This window comes from Trifolium pratense, linkage group LG5 (genome assembly GCF_020283565.1).
Source record: "Trifolium pratense cultivar HEN17-A07 linkage group LG5, ARS_RC_1.1, whole genome shotgun sequence".
NCBI classification, from domain to species: domain Eukaryota; kingdom Viridiplantae; phylum Streptophyta; class Magnoliopsida; order Fabales; family Fabaceae; genus Trifolium; species Trifolium pratense.
The window spans coordinates 46237807-46254894 of record NC_060063.1 but is presented as its reverse complement, the minus strand read 5'-3'; the positions used below and the strand labels follow the sequence as shown (position 1 = coordinate 46254894).

General features: G+C 35.2%; 1 protein-coding gene across 1 annotated transcript; it reads right to left on the bottom strand.

The window, feature by feature from the left end:
* Positions 1-5305: 5305 nt before the first annotated feature.
* LOC123885505 (mediator of RNA polymerase II transcription subunit 6) lies at positions 5306-10264 on the bottom strand. The gene is made up of 6 exons (XM_045934789.1): positions 9941-10264; positions 9662-9836; positions 9117-9186; positions 7733-7842; positions 6142-6339; positions 5306-5583 (listed from the first exon to the last, which is right to left on the bottom strand). Exons 1-5 carry the CDS (start codon positions 10165-10167, stop codon positions 6178-6180), a joined length of 744 nt encoding a protein of 247 aa, XP_045790745.1. The 5' UTR covers positions 10168-10264; the 3' UTR covers positions 5306-5583; positions 6142-6177.
* Positions 10265-17088: the final 6824 nt, after the last annotated feature.

Genomic DNA, 17088 nt, shown 5'->3' with positions numbered 1-17088 from the left:
TGAAAATCTACTTTTTAGATACATTGATAATTTAATGTATCTGATCTATAATATAAGCCAAATTAAATTCACAATGAATTAAAAAATAAATATTCTCTTATATTTAGAATCGCAAGGAGTAATATGTATATTGTATTTATCAATAAAAATCTCATATTAATGGAAGAAATTATGAAACTCAATACATTGTACATCCTCCGTGACAATATATAAGCAAAAGTTATCATTCTAGATTCATTGATTAATTAATATATATAATCTATAATATAAACTAAATATATAGAATAAACTTAAAAAAGATAATTTTTAAGTTACTGTAGGGTGTGATTTGGCTTGTTCTATGAAAACAAAATGACAGAGGTTTCGATTTGTTTGTGCGTGATTATTTATGATAAGTGAGTCAGCAATGAGTTGGATATGATAATATCTGTAGAATGTGGGACCCAGTGACGTGGCACCAAGTCAAAGTTGTACTGCACGTGTTGTTATCATATCATAAGCTGTTAGTTTCTTCGGTGCTGGTTTTCTTCCACCGCCGTTCGTTCTTGTGACCCTCAAAGACATGACACGTGTTGCTTGATTAGCTCAACACGTCCTATTGAATGCATTTGTGGCCTTACACGTCCTAGGTTTAAGACTGGTCCGGCTCAGCCCGTCTCTGCATGATGAGCCAAACTAAATAAAGAAATTTTCTTTTGTCATCAAATTTATTTTTTCGTGCGTATTATAAATTTACAAAAATATTTTTGACCTTATCAAATTTGTTATTTATAATGTTTGTGTTTACGTGGAAATTTGGTAAACAATCGCTAGTTTAAGTATTTAAACTCGCGAGACCAACTAGTAAATCTCAGAACAATTTTGTGTTTTGTTTACTTAGGAAAAATGTTTGAAATGCTCGTTTAAAATGAAAACAAACATTTAAGAATAAAATCTTTTGCAAACAATTATAGAAATGGCTAGTTCGAATCGCCTCGAAACAGCAATTTCAGGAACAAACGTTAAATGAAACTAAAGAACATTGCTGGAAAGTAAATTGCATTGAATGAAAAGCAATTACAAATAAAGATGGTTCACAAAACATATATTTCTCCTCGAAATTCCTTTCGTTCGATCGCTGAGTACTTAGAATTTTTAGAGAGAATTTTGTATAAAACTTTTGCGACCCCTGTTCTGAATGAAAAACTGCTATAAATACTAAGGCGAAATGGTAACTGTTTCTTGATCATCTGGACGCCCTTCGATTCGCCACGTCGACCCACGTTCTCCACTTTCGACTTTCATTTCTTCAGTGCGCGCCAATGCTCTATTGGGCCGTTGTTGTTTCCTTTGGGCCTGGACCAACCAGCCCTTTGAATTGTTTCACTGTTTCGACGCGCTTTTAGTGAACTAGTCCTCAAGCATAACCTTCGAGGCGTTCGACATTTCTTTGCTGCTTCGACATGGTTGAAGCTTCGACATCATATTTGAAAGTCTTATTTTAGCAATATAACCTTCAAATAAATATTGGACCCACCAATTATATTTAATTGATAAATACCAAATTTATATCCAACAGTTTGTCATTTAATTAATGGACAATATCTTTTAAAAAAATTCATTTTTATAATTTTTGCTACTTGATTGGTGGAAAGGTAAAATTGAAAACGTGTAGCGCCATAAAAGAAGATCTCGTAAATAAACGAGTTAATCCGGACCTACTCATTGGTTAGTGGGCTAGACATTAACAAACTTGGTCTGATTTGTAAGGATAAGGACCTTGTGGGTATGATTGAATAATAGTGTAAATTTTTACGTAAATATTGAGAATTTTGTACCACAAAGATTTAAAGAAAACACATCCAAAAAATAAGTGATTTGAATTTTCATCATCGCCACATTCTCCTTCACAGGTTTGATCAACAAAGGTAGAGTTTTTGTCAATAGAGCTAGTGTGATCTGGTTTGCCGGCATCTGGTGTATTTGGAAAGCAAGGAATGACAAGGTATTCAAGAATAAGGAAGTGAATGTGGACAAAATATTAGAATCTGTGAAGATTATATCTTGGAATTGGTTGAAGTTTAAATCTAGCGAGATGGATTATAATGTGAGTAACTGGTTTTTGAATCCCAAAGCGTGTCTAGGTTGCTTAGATCAATAGCGGACTTTCAATGGACAATTCTGGATGATGCCCTGTGTTGTGAGCGGGCTACTGCTATAACCAAATATATGGTGTAGCAGGTGGCTACTGGTTCCTAAGGCCTCTGGTGAAAATCAATTTAAAGGCTCTGGTATATTTTTCCCTAAGGGAATTAAGTTTGTGATATGGGAAGTTCTTGGTAGTATCCCAAACTCCTTGTCCGGTTAGTGTCGGATTGAGGTTGTAGCTATTCGGCCATCCTCTTTGGTCCGACGAGCGTTAGTGGCAAGGCCCGGGATCCCGAGTTTCCCGTATCCAAATTGTTCCCTTGGCAGGTTGCTTGGTAGCTCATAATTGAATTTATACTGCTGATCGCAATGACAGTTTAGAGGCTTGGTAATCTCGGTACAATTTTGATCGCACAGGTGATATTTACAAATCAACCAGGAAGTCAAGAAATGCAGCTTGGTTTCTTTTATGATATTTGATCTGCCGTGTAGCCTTGAAATTATTGTAGTGGGAGTCTAATTACATTACAATGTTTTGGTGTCATATATGTGCCTGAGGTGTAGCCTTGGAAGTAATTTGGGCTTTGTATTAATTTGTAATGTAACTATTACAAGATGACACTAAATTGTTTGGTTTGTATTTGGCATAGCTTATGCCGTATATCATTAATAAATTCCTTTTGGCTTTTCCAAAATAAAAAAAAATAACAAATCCAAATAAACCATTCTACGGTGAAAAAATTATCTTTTGATGAAAACATATTATATAATAACATCCAAGCAAATAAAGATACCTTCAAATGAGCTATTTTGTTCCAAATAACGTCGTTATGAGCTACCACTGCTAATGAAAATGTGTGAGTGAGTGTAAATGATAAGCTCCACCGACTAAATACCTTAAATCTAAAGGATACAATTTCCAACAATCTTGAACACCAACTAACAAAAAGAAGTATTTCAACGCAACACAACACTCCAAATACAACTCTTCCTACCACTTAAAAATCGTCGTCGTCAACTCCACCTTTCACCTCTTACACGCCACACCATCCTATACATATCCGCCATCGATGTATTTTTGGTAACAGATAACTCAATCAATCTATTAAAACTTATATTAAGAGGCTACTCACCTAGCTACTTATGTTTTCAAATAAAGTGTGTTCCCAATTACCTACATTCCTACTAATATTAATTTCAAACCACCGTACAATACTCAACCCTTCTCTAAAAGAACACACATCCTTCCACCAACTTAATCCTTCCTCCCTCGGACCTCACTCAGTCATCCTCCAACAACTAAAATTTTAAACCGCAACCCCTCTTAATCCACCAATAACCTTCAACTCCATTTTTTAAAAGATAAATTAAAGTCTCTAACTCTTCAAACCCTCAATCTGCCAATCTCGCTATTAAGGCAATATATCTTCCAATTCACCCTAATAGACTACTTCATTCTTGAATTTGTAATTATCATTCAAGCTCCATAACCTATAGTGCTAACAAGTTTAAGTATCAAACGGAAATGGTACTCGGTTAAAAAAAAAAAATCAAACGATGGTACAAAAATATATTGATTGTCAGACCACATTTTCTTTTTTTTTTTTTTTGACTAAAAAGATAACGATATTCATTCATTCCAATAATTGATATAGTACATCAGATCCAAATACACATTCAACATCGCTAAAAATAAAAAGGATGAATCTGCGAACAAACTCACAGCATCCGTGTTAATAGCATACAACGGCAAAATGCCTACAAATAATAATATGATAAAACTAAAGTCACCGAAATATTCATGCTTCCGGATCTGCAACGTTGATGCCCAAATCATTGATTGAATCTGCAATTGATTGAAGATGATCTTTCAATATGAACTAAACGAACACCGTAACAAGACGGAGAATTCAACAACGTCGTACCAAGACGACGATCAACACAAACGCCGCACTCAGACGACGATATCACACAAATAAAAAAGAAAAACAACTAAAAAACTTAATCTATGTGAAAAATCACTTATTTAGATTGAAAACAACAAGAAAAAAGGTGAAGAGGGGTGATTTTAGGCCAAATATGACCTAAAATCACCCCTAACTAGTAGAGGAAGAAGAAACTCAGAGAAAAAGAAAATAGGGCCGGCTAGAGAAAGAGGAGGTTTTTAGACCACATTTTCTTTTATTTTGCCACTTTTCTTGAAGGGGCTTTCAAAGTTGTGTCCACCACATAAAAGTCTCAAATACACATTCATGTTTTTAACCTCACCAGAATATCTAGTGACCTAAGTGTTAATATATTCTCTCATAAATTTACGAATGTCTCTTTCTTTAGGAATACTCATGTCTATCTAAAAAAATATAAAAAGTCACAATACTAACAAAGTCATGTATGTAATATCTTCCGTTTATTTTTAATTGTGGCAATTTTTTTTTGTTTTTAAAGTTTATACAACACTAAATAATTAAAACTGTTATTGAAAAAGGCAGATAAACACAAGCAATTTTGTGTGTCTATCTTATCTCAACATAAGGAGAAAAGTAGAGAAGAAAAACAAATAATTCAGAGAAAACATAAAATAGGATTCATATTAGTATATATCTTATCTTGTGCATTATTACAATACTATCATTCAAATCACTAATAATGTGGGGCGGGTACAGTGCAAGTACAGCACATTACGGAAGTACAGAAGTGTGCAGTCATTTTCTGTGCAAGGTGTGAGTCATGTTTTATTTGAAGTCTGCGCAGTTTGGTTACAAAACAAACTAGATATCGGCAACATTTTCGTTTTCTTGCCATCGAAGACAGAGACCACAAAAAATCGTATTATAATTTGCTGCTCTGCTTCTTCTATAAGACTGGCCATACATTTGAATTTAGCTGTCTCTTGGGGTGATACCAAATTAGCGATATTTGAAAATTTGAGGTCATGAATATGATATACTCCCAAAAAATCATATCATATTAGACTATTAGTCTCAAGGCAAGACACAAAACCTTAAAAAGATTGCTTCAAAAATGATTAAATCATCAAATTAATCAAATTAGTCTCTGACTTTGTAGGACATTCTCAAATAGGTTCAGAAAATCATAGGTCTATTTGAGTCTCCACAAAGTCATGGACCAATTTTATGGTTTACTCCTTCAAAAATACATTAAGAGATAATATCACATGTTCAGTTAAACTTCCAGTCTCCACTACACAGTGGATGGGTAGATTACAAAAGAAACAAAACAACATCGATCCTTTTTTATAGTAGATTCAACGCATATACATGACTTACATTGGTTGATAGATTACGATTTTATGATTTACACTTCACTATTTTCAACCAATAACCTCTCCAACACAAAATCAACATTGAACCAAAGGTTGTGATCTGCAACTGGAAGACTGTTTTCAGAGGCAAATTCAAGTTCCTGCCCAATTTGAGGCCTAAGCCTCCTCTTCAACTGCACATAAAGGATAAACGATTAAAAAAATAAACACTTAATTTAACTATAGAAAAAAGTTAGCTGAACAAAATTTTAACGCCCTTATTCTATTGCTTCCATTCCACCTTGCCATTTTGGAACCCATATAAGCTTAAGTTGTTGATTATGCAATTCAAACAGGAAAGACGCCGGACCTCCCAAGGTTATACATCAAGAATCACATACAATTCCATTTATGCCCTTGTGGATCCATATCAATACACTACTAAATTGAACAGGAAAGCATTTTCCTGAGGTTTTCAGAGAAACTAGGATGACAGCAAGTCTATGTAGGGAAACTCGGTAAATAGAAAATTTCCAATGAAAATTGATATTGTTTCGCTTACACCAAGTCCATACAGTGACTAGAACGAAAAATCAAAATTTGATACCATCTAACACTGAGGCCAACAGAGAATATGTACATTCAGTGTGAAGACAAGACAAGAACAACATATTATTGACCAAAGAATGACATAAGTTAACCATCTTTCGGCTAGGCCTTCCGTAACAGAATAACATTAATCAACTTCTGACCTGAATATTGATAGCTATTGCTGTTTGTCTTTTATGTCAAAACTTCATTCTTTTTGAAGGTCCCTGATCAATTATGGGATCAACAGTAGGTTCTTGTGTCTCAGTTGCTTCCTGAGTTTCAGAGCCTTTATCAGTTTCTGCTGTTGAAGGCGGAACATACCCTTCTGGAAATGGTGGTGGAGGAGGAGCTGGTGGAAGCTGCAGCAGCATGTAAACACTCACTTAGTATCAGCTATTTGTTTAGTCTTAAATACTTAAATGTGGTAAAATTCTAAGAATATTTTAGGTTTAACCTTGGTTTTACATTTATCAACAAACTCAAATCACAGCTACTTGTTTAAATTCCTATATTTAGTACTTGTCATGTAGGGCAAAACCTCTCATTTGTTGTTACAAAAAAAAAAAAAGACAGCAAAAGGATCGCCATCTTTTAAGCATGTTTTCTACCCAGCAAATAAATTTGACAACACAGAGCAAAGAGGAAATAGTAATTCTATATGCTCCTAATGAATTATCAAAGTAATTTTTTTATAAGCTAAGAATTCTATTCTTCTTATGGCTAGATTTGACCTCTGGCCCCCATGGAAAGGAGAATGTTTTTAAACTATATTGTACACAGGAAGGTATCATGACTGTAACCAACAAGGATTCAGAATACCCAAAGAAGCCTGAGGTTAGAAATAGAATAGTTGGTCTTAACAACATAAAAGGATAGATCAGCACATGAAGAACAGAGGATGTAAAGTCAGAAACGGAAAACAAAGCATGTGAAGAATAGGGTGTGGGTGCAGGTGCAGCAGGTTATGCCAGTAAACCACAAGGCTTGGGAAGAATAATGCAGGAGATCCGCGTGCTTTGGAAGAAAAAGGCTCTGAAGTGTGAACATGAGAGGCTGACTAAGGGTTTCGGTTTGTTTCTGAAAAAAGAAGCGCAAAATCCCATGGTTCTACCCACTACTAATCAGTAACATTATGATAAGGGAAGAAGGAGACTTTTTTATTGCCATCAAAATTACGCCTGTGTAAAGCGTGATTTAACGCCTATTCCCGGCACTAGAGCAGAGCAGCCACGACTAGAAAACTCGAAGTAAGGCAAGGAAGGAAATGGTAGCAGCTATTCATGGTGTTCTGCCCCACGCAATAGCATGCAATTGCAGGATGACAATCATGTTTGATATTTGATCATTTCAGTAATTAGAAGGATTCGGTAGAAGGATATCAAATTACTCGAATGATTTTTATTTTTCTAGAATGTAGAAGATGATCTGCATATAAATATTGAGTGGTGCTATTCGATGCGAACAACAAACCTCACAAAATACAGAAATTTTTTTTTATTTTAATTGGTGTTCTTTAAAAAAAAAAAATAGTAATTAAAAATAGAAAAATGTAAATTCAGGTTTGTGGAAATCACCAAGTCTTTCATCGGTGTTAAGAATCTGTGACATAAAGCATTTTCCATAAATAGTTCATATTATTTCATAAAATACTCAGAGACAAAGTTTTAATTCAATCTTACCAATGCCCCTTTCGTTTTTATTAAAAGTTTTAGAAACTTCTAATAATAATGTATGTGCTTGTTATCAACTCACCTTGCGTTGCAAGGATGCAAGAATATGATCCACTCGCTTAATTTCTTTTAAGTCAATTGTCTCCTTAGCCGCCTTTGGTTCCGGTATTGTAGTCTCGTTTTCAGAATCAACTGGCCCAGAAGAAACACAATTCAGTTAGGGTCTGTTTGGTAAAAATAAGCTATAAGCTAGCTGATAGCTGATAAGCTAGCTGATAGCTGAAAAGCTAGCTTATAGCTGATAGCTGAAAAGCTAGCTTATTGAAATTAAAGTGTTTGGTAAAATTAGCTTTTAAAGTGGTTATTAAATATAAAATTACATAATTGATAGTGGGTAGTTTATTTTTTAGAGTGGGTAGTTATTAAATTAAAGGGTAAAAATGGAATAAAGTGTAAAAAGCTATAAGCTATAAGCTCAAATGCTACTTGAAATAGCATCTGAAAAAAAGCTATAAGCTAGTACAAAAAGCTTGTTACCAAACACCTCTAATTTTTTAAAACAAGCTTATAAGCTCATATAATAAGCTATAAGCTAGCTTATTTTTGTTACCAAACAGAGCCTTAATGCCCACAGAATCAACAAGAAAATCCTTGGTTAAAAATTTCAACAAGAACAAGAATCACAGGAAGGAAGAACATAAGATATAAGGAAATTCATGTGAAAAATCAGATGGGAAAGTAACACCAGTGTTGTCGAATGTCGGCCCTGGCAGCACCATCGTGGATATTGGTGGCTGAATTTCAACAGGGCTCCCTAGAAAGACAGTGGCTTGGCAGATTTCGCATGGTTGGCCATGGAGGCCGCCACAAGGGTTACGGCCATGGTGCTGCTACGGAAAAAAGCAGAAAAGCCGGGATTTTTTTCTCAAAAATGAAAACAAAAAAAACATGGGTTACTGTACTGGTAGCATTTGCCTCTAAAGTTTGTAAACAGCAACCTTACACGTGGCTTAAATGAAACATCAAAAACGTCAACTAAGTTTTCGAGCAACTAAAGAACAAAATTTAATCGCCTATCCAGCTATCCCTTTTCAACGGGCAAAGGGAGGAAAGCTACAAACACTATTAACTATAAATGTATAACGGTTCACCATAAACAGAATTGATTACTATAGTTGGATAGCTTTAGTAACAAAACAATTTTTCAAACCCTGCCAAGTTGCTATCAAATTTGTGTACAGGTACAGGGTTTATAAAAGGTTTACAGCCACAGTATTGGTCGTGACGTCAAAGTATTTGACAGTCTCCACAATTGCAATACAACCACAATTAAAACAACATTTGACCGAGATTCTCCATCATATCAAAAATAATGACGCAATTGCAATTTATTACGTTGTTTTCATGAGCAACAAACAACATTTTATTTTTCCAAACCGAAAGAAGAAAAATAAAATCGAGCTTACCATATCCTATCTTCTCCAACTTTGACGCAGCTGTAGTAAATGCTTTTTCAATATAATAGAGTGCCCTTCCCTACAAGATCAATGTCACAAACATTACTTAAAAAATCACTCCAAAAATTAGAAATAAAAATTTACTAATAGAAAAAGCTGCAATATTAGATAACTCTACAAAGTCTCTATACAGCAACCACGTTTCATATTGCAGGTGTGTCTAGGGTTCAACACGTGTGACGTGTCATATCTTACACCAACCAACACGACACTGACACATGATAACAGTCAATTACTTTCATTTTCTTAAATTATTGCTAGTGTCTAAGTGTAAGTGTAAGTGTAAGTGTAAGTATATGTCAATGTCATCCAATGTTCGACATGTGATTATATTAAAAAACTTTATTTTCTTAAATAACTACCGATATCTATGCGTCGGTATTAATGAGGTGTCTCGTGTCCATACTTCATAGCAAGGTTTATTGAATAAAACCTTTTGAGTACAAAATGATAAAAATTTAAAAAACTAATAACAATAGAGAAATTGAACATACAATTCTAGCAGCAAAAACATTGGATAATTGTGGAGCTTGATAAATTGAACCATCCAAAATGTAATAAGCAAGCATTGCAGTAATTTTATCAGGGCCATCTCTCTTCTGTTTCCTCATAATGAAAAGATGAGGCTCCATTACTTCACTCAACACATACTCTATACCCGTCATTTTCCTAAACCAAATCAACACAATCAAAACCCTAATAATAACCGTTACAGTGAAAAATTGAAATTGAAATTGAGAGTGGATAATAGGTTAGGTTAGGTTAGGGTTTACGTGAGTTGAGAGAGATCGAGTGGATGCTGAGATCGCATTCGGAGTTGTTCGTTGTTTGAAGTCCAATCGTAGAAAGGTGATAAAGCGAAGTAATCGAAGACGAGATTACGATCGAGAGGGTAAGTGTTGAGCCATAATTGATCACGGAAGCAAATTCCGGTCATGTCTGTTCCTGGTGGTTGCGCCGTCTGTACTCCGTCTAACATTCCGCCTCCCGGTGCTGCCATCTCCGGCGATGCTCGTTTTTCTGTTGGTACTCCTCCGTCTAACGGGTAAAGAAGAGCAAGACGAAAGGAACAAGTGCTTACAAAAAAAAAATTAACGCCTTGTTTTTATTTTTTTAACGTTTTTATTTTGTTAGTTGTGTTTTATATGTCAACCACTTGATTCATCTGATGGTCAATAATGGTGCTGCAGGGAAGTAGTAAAGGAATTTGGTTACTCAGGATTCAATTTAAACAAAATTGAAAAATACAATTTTGTATTGTAAAAAAAATCATAGGTTTAATAATATTATTATTTTTAATACTTTGCATCTAGGAGCTCTGATAAATTCAATCATTTTTTATTATTAGTTTTTTGTCAAAAAATGTTAAATAGAAGAAATATTCTCATTTAATTTTCACAATTGTCTTGAAATAAAATCCATAATCAAATTATAAATGAAATTTAGTTTTAATAATAATAAGAATAACTTTTTATATATGTTAAGAATAATAATAAGAATAATTGTCTTGGTAATTTACACATTTAAAAACATTTTTGACTCAAATTACCCAAACAATGATAGTTCTTATCTTCAAGAAAGAAAGTATAACAAGGTAAGTAAATGATGATAAAACAACTGTTATTTTTGTGTAGGAAAAAACAAAATCGGAAGAGAAGAGGGGAGATGTTGCTCTTTTCCAAATACAAATATATATGTTTCTTGAGTCAGGGGTTTAACACTAAATCTCAATCATCCATACTTTTTAATCAAAGGCTAATATAATTTCTAAATTAACCCCACGGTAGTATCTATTTAACGAGTATGCATAGTATCTTACTTTCTTCTTTACAATAACATAAAGCGGTTTACTTTCTATTTTTTTTTCTCCGGTTAATAAAACTAAATTTGAAAGAATCATCACGTCTCATCACATCGTTGTTGGTTTCTCCATGTGAATTGCAACCGCAGGCAATATATCTAAAATTTATGAATACCCTAATTTGCAACCATCCAATTAGGAGAAGGAATACCCTAATTAGATGGGTTTGCTTCGATCCATAATTTTAAGTGTGAAAATTAATTGAGATTGGTGAAAAGAAATATGATTTCAAACCATTGAATTTCAGAGAAAATTTTGTGTGGCTGTGTTGCTGAGAATTTGAGATTGGCACGAAACATTATTTCATTGTTGATCTTCCAAACTTTGTTGGTTGATGCGATGGGGATGATGCAAAAAATTGAGATTTAGTGTTGAACTAAAATTTGACACATGTGTCAACGGATCTCTTGGTTGTCAAACTCGCGAGTAGACTCTCAAACTCGTGCGAGTTTGAGTATCTAGGATGCAAAATCGAATTGAATCGCTTATAGAATCGATTTTTGATAAACTCGATTAGATTCGAATAGACTCGCATAAACTCGTATAAACTCGCAAGTTTTTGGCGAGTTTACGAGTCTATAAATTTTTCTAAAGATTTTTTTTTTACAAAAAATCCCCATAAAAAGCCCAAAACACAATTATTTTTTTTTTAAAAATAAAACAATTGATACCCCGTAACTTTTTTTCCTCCTATATATACGTAATAGTACATTAGTACCCAATGTTTGGAATTAGAAACCATGAAACTAGTTGTCGTCGACGAAGAAGATGTTTTATCTGGGCAAAGTTTGATGATGCTGATGGTGAAGAGATGATGGTGATTATTATATTGGTGGTGATGAATTCACCGGAGTTTTTGATGTTTGAAGCCATTATCATATATATATATATATATATATATATATATATATATATATATATATATATATATATATATATATAATCGGAGCTTTGCTATTTTGTTTGTTTTATCATGGAGGTTTTTTGCTATGAGTTTTGTGTGTGTGCGAGCGCGCGTGCGCGCGTGCGTGCGTGCGTGCGTGATAAACTCATACGAGTTTACGAATCGAGTCTGCGACCCTTTGCGAGTCTGAGTAGACTCTCGAGTCTGACAACCTTGACGGATCCTAACTCATATTTCTTTGTAGGCTTAAATGCAGTTTTACCCCCCCTATTTTGAAAAATGCGGAATTTTACCCCCCCTATTTTAAAATGTGGAATTTTACCCCCCCTATTTTATAATTTGTTGGATTTTGCCCCCCACCAAAATTTTGCACAAAATCTGCTTCTGAACCTCAAGTTCAAAGCTTCGCACATAACTCAATTTGGATCAATAATTTACCAAACTGGTATCGAAACGACCGCAATCGAGTTAGTTTTCCACAAAATCAAACTCCACTAAATTTGGAGTTACAGAGAGAGATTAATTACCGTTTTAGTGAATGTCTGTTCAAATTAAATATTATATGAAACTACTACTGGTATTTTCGTCATTCCTCTCACCCTGTAGCTCATTTTTTAATACTATTTACATGTATGGAAATCTAACGAAATTACCCTTGTTGGCATTTCGATTTCGTCGAATTTGGAGTTACGATGTGTTCGGTAGACGATGTTGAATTTGAAGATCACAAGTAGATTTCTGCAGAATTAGTAATTGGACAGACCTTCACTAAAACGGTAATTAATCTCTCTCTGTAACTCCAAATTTAGTGGGGTTTGATTCTGTGGAAAGCTAACTCGATCACGGTCATTTCGGTAACCGTTTGGTGAATTATGGATCCAAATTGAGTTGTATGCGAAGCTTTGAAGTTGTGACTCGAAAGCAGATTTTTTGCAGAATTTTGGGGGACATACCTTCACTAAAACGGTAATTAATCTCTCTTTGTAACTCCAAATTCAGTGGGGTTTGATTATGTGGAAAGATAACTCGATTACGGTCATTTCGGTATCCTTTTGGTGAATTATTAATCAAAATTGAGTTGTGTGTGAAGCTTTAAAGTTGTAACTCGAAAGCAGAATTTTAGGGGGGGCAAAATCCAAAAAATTATAAAACAGGGGGGGTAAAAGTCCGCGTTTTAAAACAGGGGGGGTAAAATTCCGATTTAATCAAAACAGGGGGGGCAAAACTGCATTTAAGCCATCTTTGTATTATCTTACTTTTTTTTTTTGGTAGAGTATTAGATCTTTCTTTATTTTAGACTTTTTATTACATTTTAGTATGTATTATCATAAAATTATCGTGGGACTCCATACATTGCACGGGTTTTTATAACTAGTATAGATACACCCGGACCAATATTCTCTAATTTAATGCTCATTTTCATATTTCCAAATTTATTTCATTTACATCTCTCACTTTACTTTAATATTTGTTTTTTCCAATCCCCTTTTATCGGTATTTTTATTTTACTGATGAATGAATGTTTTTTTTACATGATAGTTCTTTTTCTTTTTTTTTAGAAAACGATAGTTCTTATCTTGAAGAAAGAAAGTATAACAAGATAAGTAAATTGTTGGGTTTTTGTATGATTGGCTACATTTTGCAAAAAACATATTTTAGCCAAGTGTTGAGACAAGTGTGCTGACCCCAAGTGTTGTGACAAATGTTGTGACACTTTGGAACAACACCTGACTCTGTTCCTGCGCGCGCCAGCTAAGATGTTTTTATTTTCTACTCAATCTTTTGAAGATCTGTTTGAAGAATTTGTTCAAGGTATCTTGCAGAAGAAGGCGCACGTGTTTAATGTGTTTCATGAGGCAGCTAAACCCTAGTTTTATTTTCCAAAAGAATTATATTTTTGGAAAATATATTTTTGCGGTTTCAAAAATATAACTATTGTTTTCAAAAATATATCACTGCTGCCGTAATTCTAGAAGCCCTAATTTTGTCTTGAAGCCCAAGTCATTCTACTACTATAAATACGAAGGCAAGCATATGGTTTCAAGCATCTAAAATCGAGTCTTACAAAGCGTGTGTTTTTAGGATTTTAGAGTGTTAATTGTGAGCCTATCTTGTGTCTCATTGATGCAAGCTTAGGACCTGAGTGTTATTGAGTTGTAAGTGTGAACTTCTCCTAAGCTTTGAAGTACGGAGTTTGTTCTATTGTGTTGTGTGGTTTACTCGCAAGCTTTTAAGCAAGAGTGAATCCTAGTTTTTAGGAGTGTGTCTCCAATCGTTGTAATCGTCTGAGTTGAATAGCAGCGCTGTCTGTGTTGCTAAGGTGGGAATTGGGACGGGGTCTCATATCTAGGAGTTCCTAGGTAGAAGGGTCATTGGGTAGTGATTAAGTGAGAAGTTGTAAACGGGTGAGTTTAGCTTCGAAGTAATACTGCTGATAGTGGACTTCATTCCTGGATTGGTATCCCCCAGAGTAGGCTTTAGGCTGAACTGGGTTAACAACTCTCGTGTGTTATTTACTTTACTGTTTGTATCGTTTTATGTTATTTACTCTGTTTATAGACAAGTGTTGGCGCACCTGTGACAACATCTGTCTACAACAGACAAGTGTTGCTACATCTTGAGCAACACCTGTCCACTGTGTGCCAGGAATTTCAATTGGCATCAGAGCAGGCACCCTGTTCTGAATTTTAGGGTGAGCTCCAGGGAAAATCGTTTCTGGCAAGGATGGACAAAGAAGGAGGTTTTGTTACCAGACCACCTCTCTTGGTTGGCGCTTCAAACTATGACTATTGGAAGTCCCGCATGATGGCCTTCCTAAAACAAATTGATAGCAAGACATGGAAGGCAATTCTGAGAGGATGGACTCCACCTGTGAAGATGGACAAAGACGGTAAACCAACTCTTGAGTTGAAATCTGCTGAAGAATGGTCCAAAGAAGAAGATGAGCTTGCTCTTGCAAACTCAAAAGCATTGTATGCACTATATAATGGTGTTGACAAGCACATATTCAGACTCATCAAAAAGTGTGTCTGTGCTAAGGAAGCTTGGACAATTCTTGAGACTGTTCATGAAGGTACCTCTAAAGTGAAGCTGTCTAAGCTACAACTCCTAACAACTAAGTTTGAGAATCTTAGAATGAATGATGATGAAACCATTCAGGATTTTCACATGACCATACTTGACTTTGACAATCAATTTGATGCCTTGGGTGAAAAGATACCTGAAGAAAAGCTGGTAAGAAAAATGCTCAGGTCTCTACCTAAGAAGTTTGACATGAAAGTCACAGCTATAGAAGAAGCAAAGGATATCACAGATATGAAGCTAGATGAATTGGTTGGTTCACTACAAACTTATGAGGTAGCTGCAAATGAAAAGATGGATAAGAAAAACAAAAGTATTGCCTTTGTTTCAAATGCTGAGGAAGAAGATCAACTGAGTGACACAGAGTCTGAACAAAGCATCTCTGATGCAATGGTTCTTTTGGGAAAACAATTTAATAAAGTACTGAAGAGAATGGACAAACGCCCTAAGACAGGTGCAGCTGACATTGGGCGCAACACTTACAGGAACTTCAGAAAACCTGTGACAGATGAAAAATCAGCTCCAAATAAAGGTGTTCAATGCCATGAATGTGAGGGGTTTGGTCACATTAGAAGTGAATGTGGTACCTTTCTGAAGAAACAAAAGAAGGGGTTAACTGTAACTTGGTCAGATGAAGATTCTGAAGGAGAAACTGATACTGCAAAGGCTATACATGTATTGACAAGTGTCTGCACATCTGACACTGAGTCATGTGAAGAAGAACTGACCTTTGATGAACTGGCTGATTCATATAAAAAGCTGTGTCTGAAGAGTGCAGAAGTCTGCAGAGTCTCTGAAGAACAAAAAGAAACAATCACTAAGTTGGAAACTGAGAGAGCTGCTAATATGTCAAGAATCTCTGAATTTAGTACTAAATGGGAAGACAGTTTAAAGATCATTGAGGAACAGAAGGCAACTATCATCAACTTAGAAGCTGACAAGATCAAACAACTGACTGAAATAGCCCATCTAAATGAAGAGGTAACTGAATTAAACTCTCATCTTGAGAATTTAAAGAAGCATGTTCTTAGGCTATTCAAAGGAAGTGATCTAGATGAAATCCTGGAAACTCTGCCAGTTCCTAGCAAATCCAAAACTGGTATTGGGTATGAATACAAAAATGTTAATAGGATTATGGATTACAACAAAGAGGGGAAATATATGCCTGAGATAAGGAAACAACCACCTCCAAAAATGCATGACAGGATGTCGCCACACCTGTCTCCTAGACAGCAGAGACAAGTGTTGCCACATATGGCACCACATCAGCAAAGATGGCAGAGACCTAGGTTTATACCTAGACCAAGAAGCAGGTACCATTCATGGAGATGTCATTACTGTGGAAGAAAGGGGCACATAAGGCCTTATTGCTACAAACTGTATGGTTATCCAAGTGAAATTCCACAAGAACCTGATCAATCCATCACTAAAACAAAGATGGAATGGAAGCAAAAAGATGATGCAACCAATACCAAGGAGTATACAGCTGAAAGCAGTGGGAAAGGTTTGATTGCCCATACGTCTCTCAGAGCCTCATCAAAAGAAGATTGGTACTTTGATAGTGGTTGTTCTAGACACATGACTGGTGTTGAAAAATATTTAAAAGAAGTAAAATCCTATGCCACAAGTTTTGTGACATTTGGAGATGGAGCAAAGGGGGAAATCAGAGGTATTGGAAGACTGATTGACCATGGTCTACCAAAACTTGAAAATGTTCTCCTTGTAAAAGGACTAACTGCCAATCTAATCAGTATAAGCCAACTATGTGATCAAGGCATGAAAGTCAACTTTACAAAAAATGAATGTCTGGTCAGCAATGATGAAGGAGACATCCTTATGAGGGGTGTTAGATCAAAAGACAACTGCTACTTGTGGATCCCTCTTGAAGAAGGTAATGTATCTACATGTCTCTTAACTAAAAATGAAGAGGTTAAGCTATGGCATCAAAAATTAGGACACCTTAACCTGAAGAGCATGAAGAGAGTCATATCAGAGGAAGCTGTCAGAGGACTACCAATCTTACAGATACAGGAAGGCAATATCTGTGGTGAATGTCAGATTGGGAAGCAAACCAA

What these genes read in the sequence shown, in the direction of transcription:
- LOC123885505 (XM_045934789.1), bottom strand. Translation starts at nt 10,167, where the DNA reads ATGGCAGCACCGGGAGGCGGAATGTTAGACGGAGTACAGACGGCGCAA. An exon ending in CTCGATCTCTCTCAACTCAC is followed by an intron (nt 9,837 to 9,940) that starts GTAAACCCTAAC and finishes GATTTGGTTTAG; the next exon opens with GAAAATGACGGGTATAGAGT. An exon ending in GTTGGAGAAGATAGGATATG is followed by an intron (nt 7,843 to 9,116) that starts GTAAGCTCGATT and finishes CTTCTGGGCCAG; the next exon opens with TTGATTCTGAAAACGAGACT.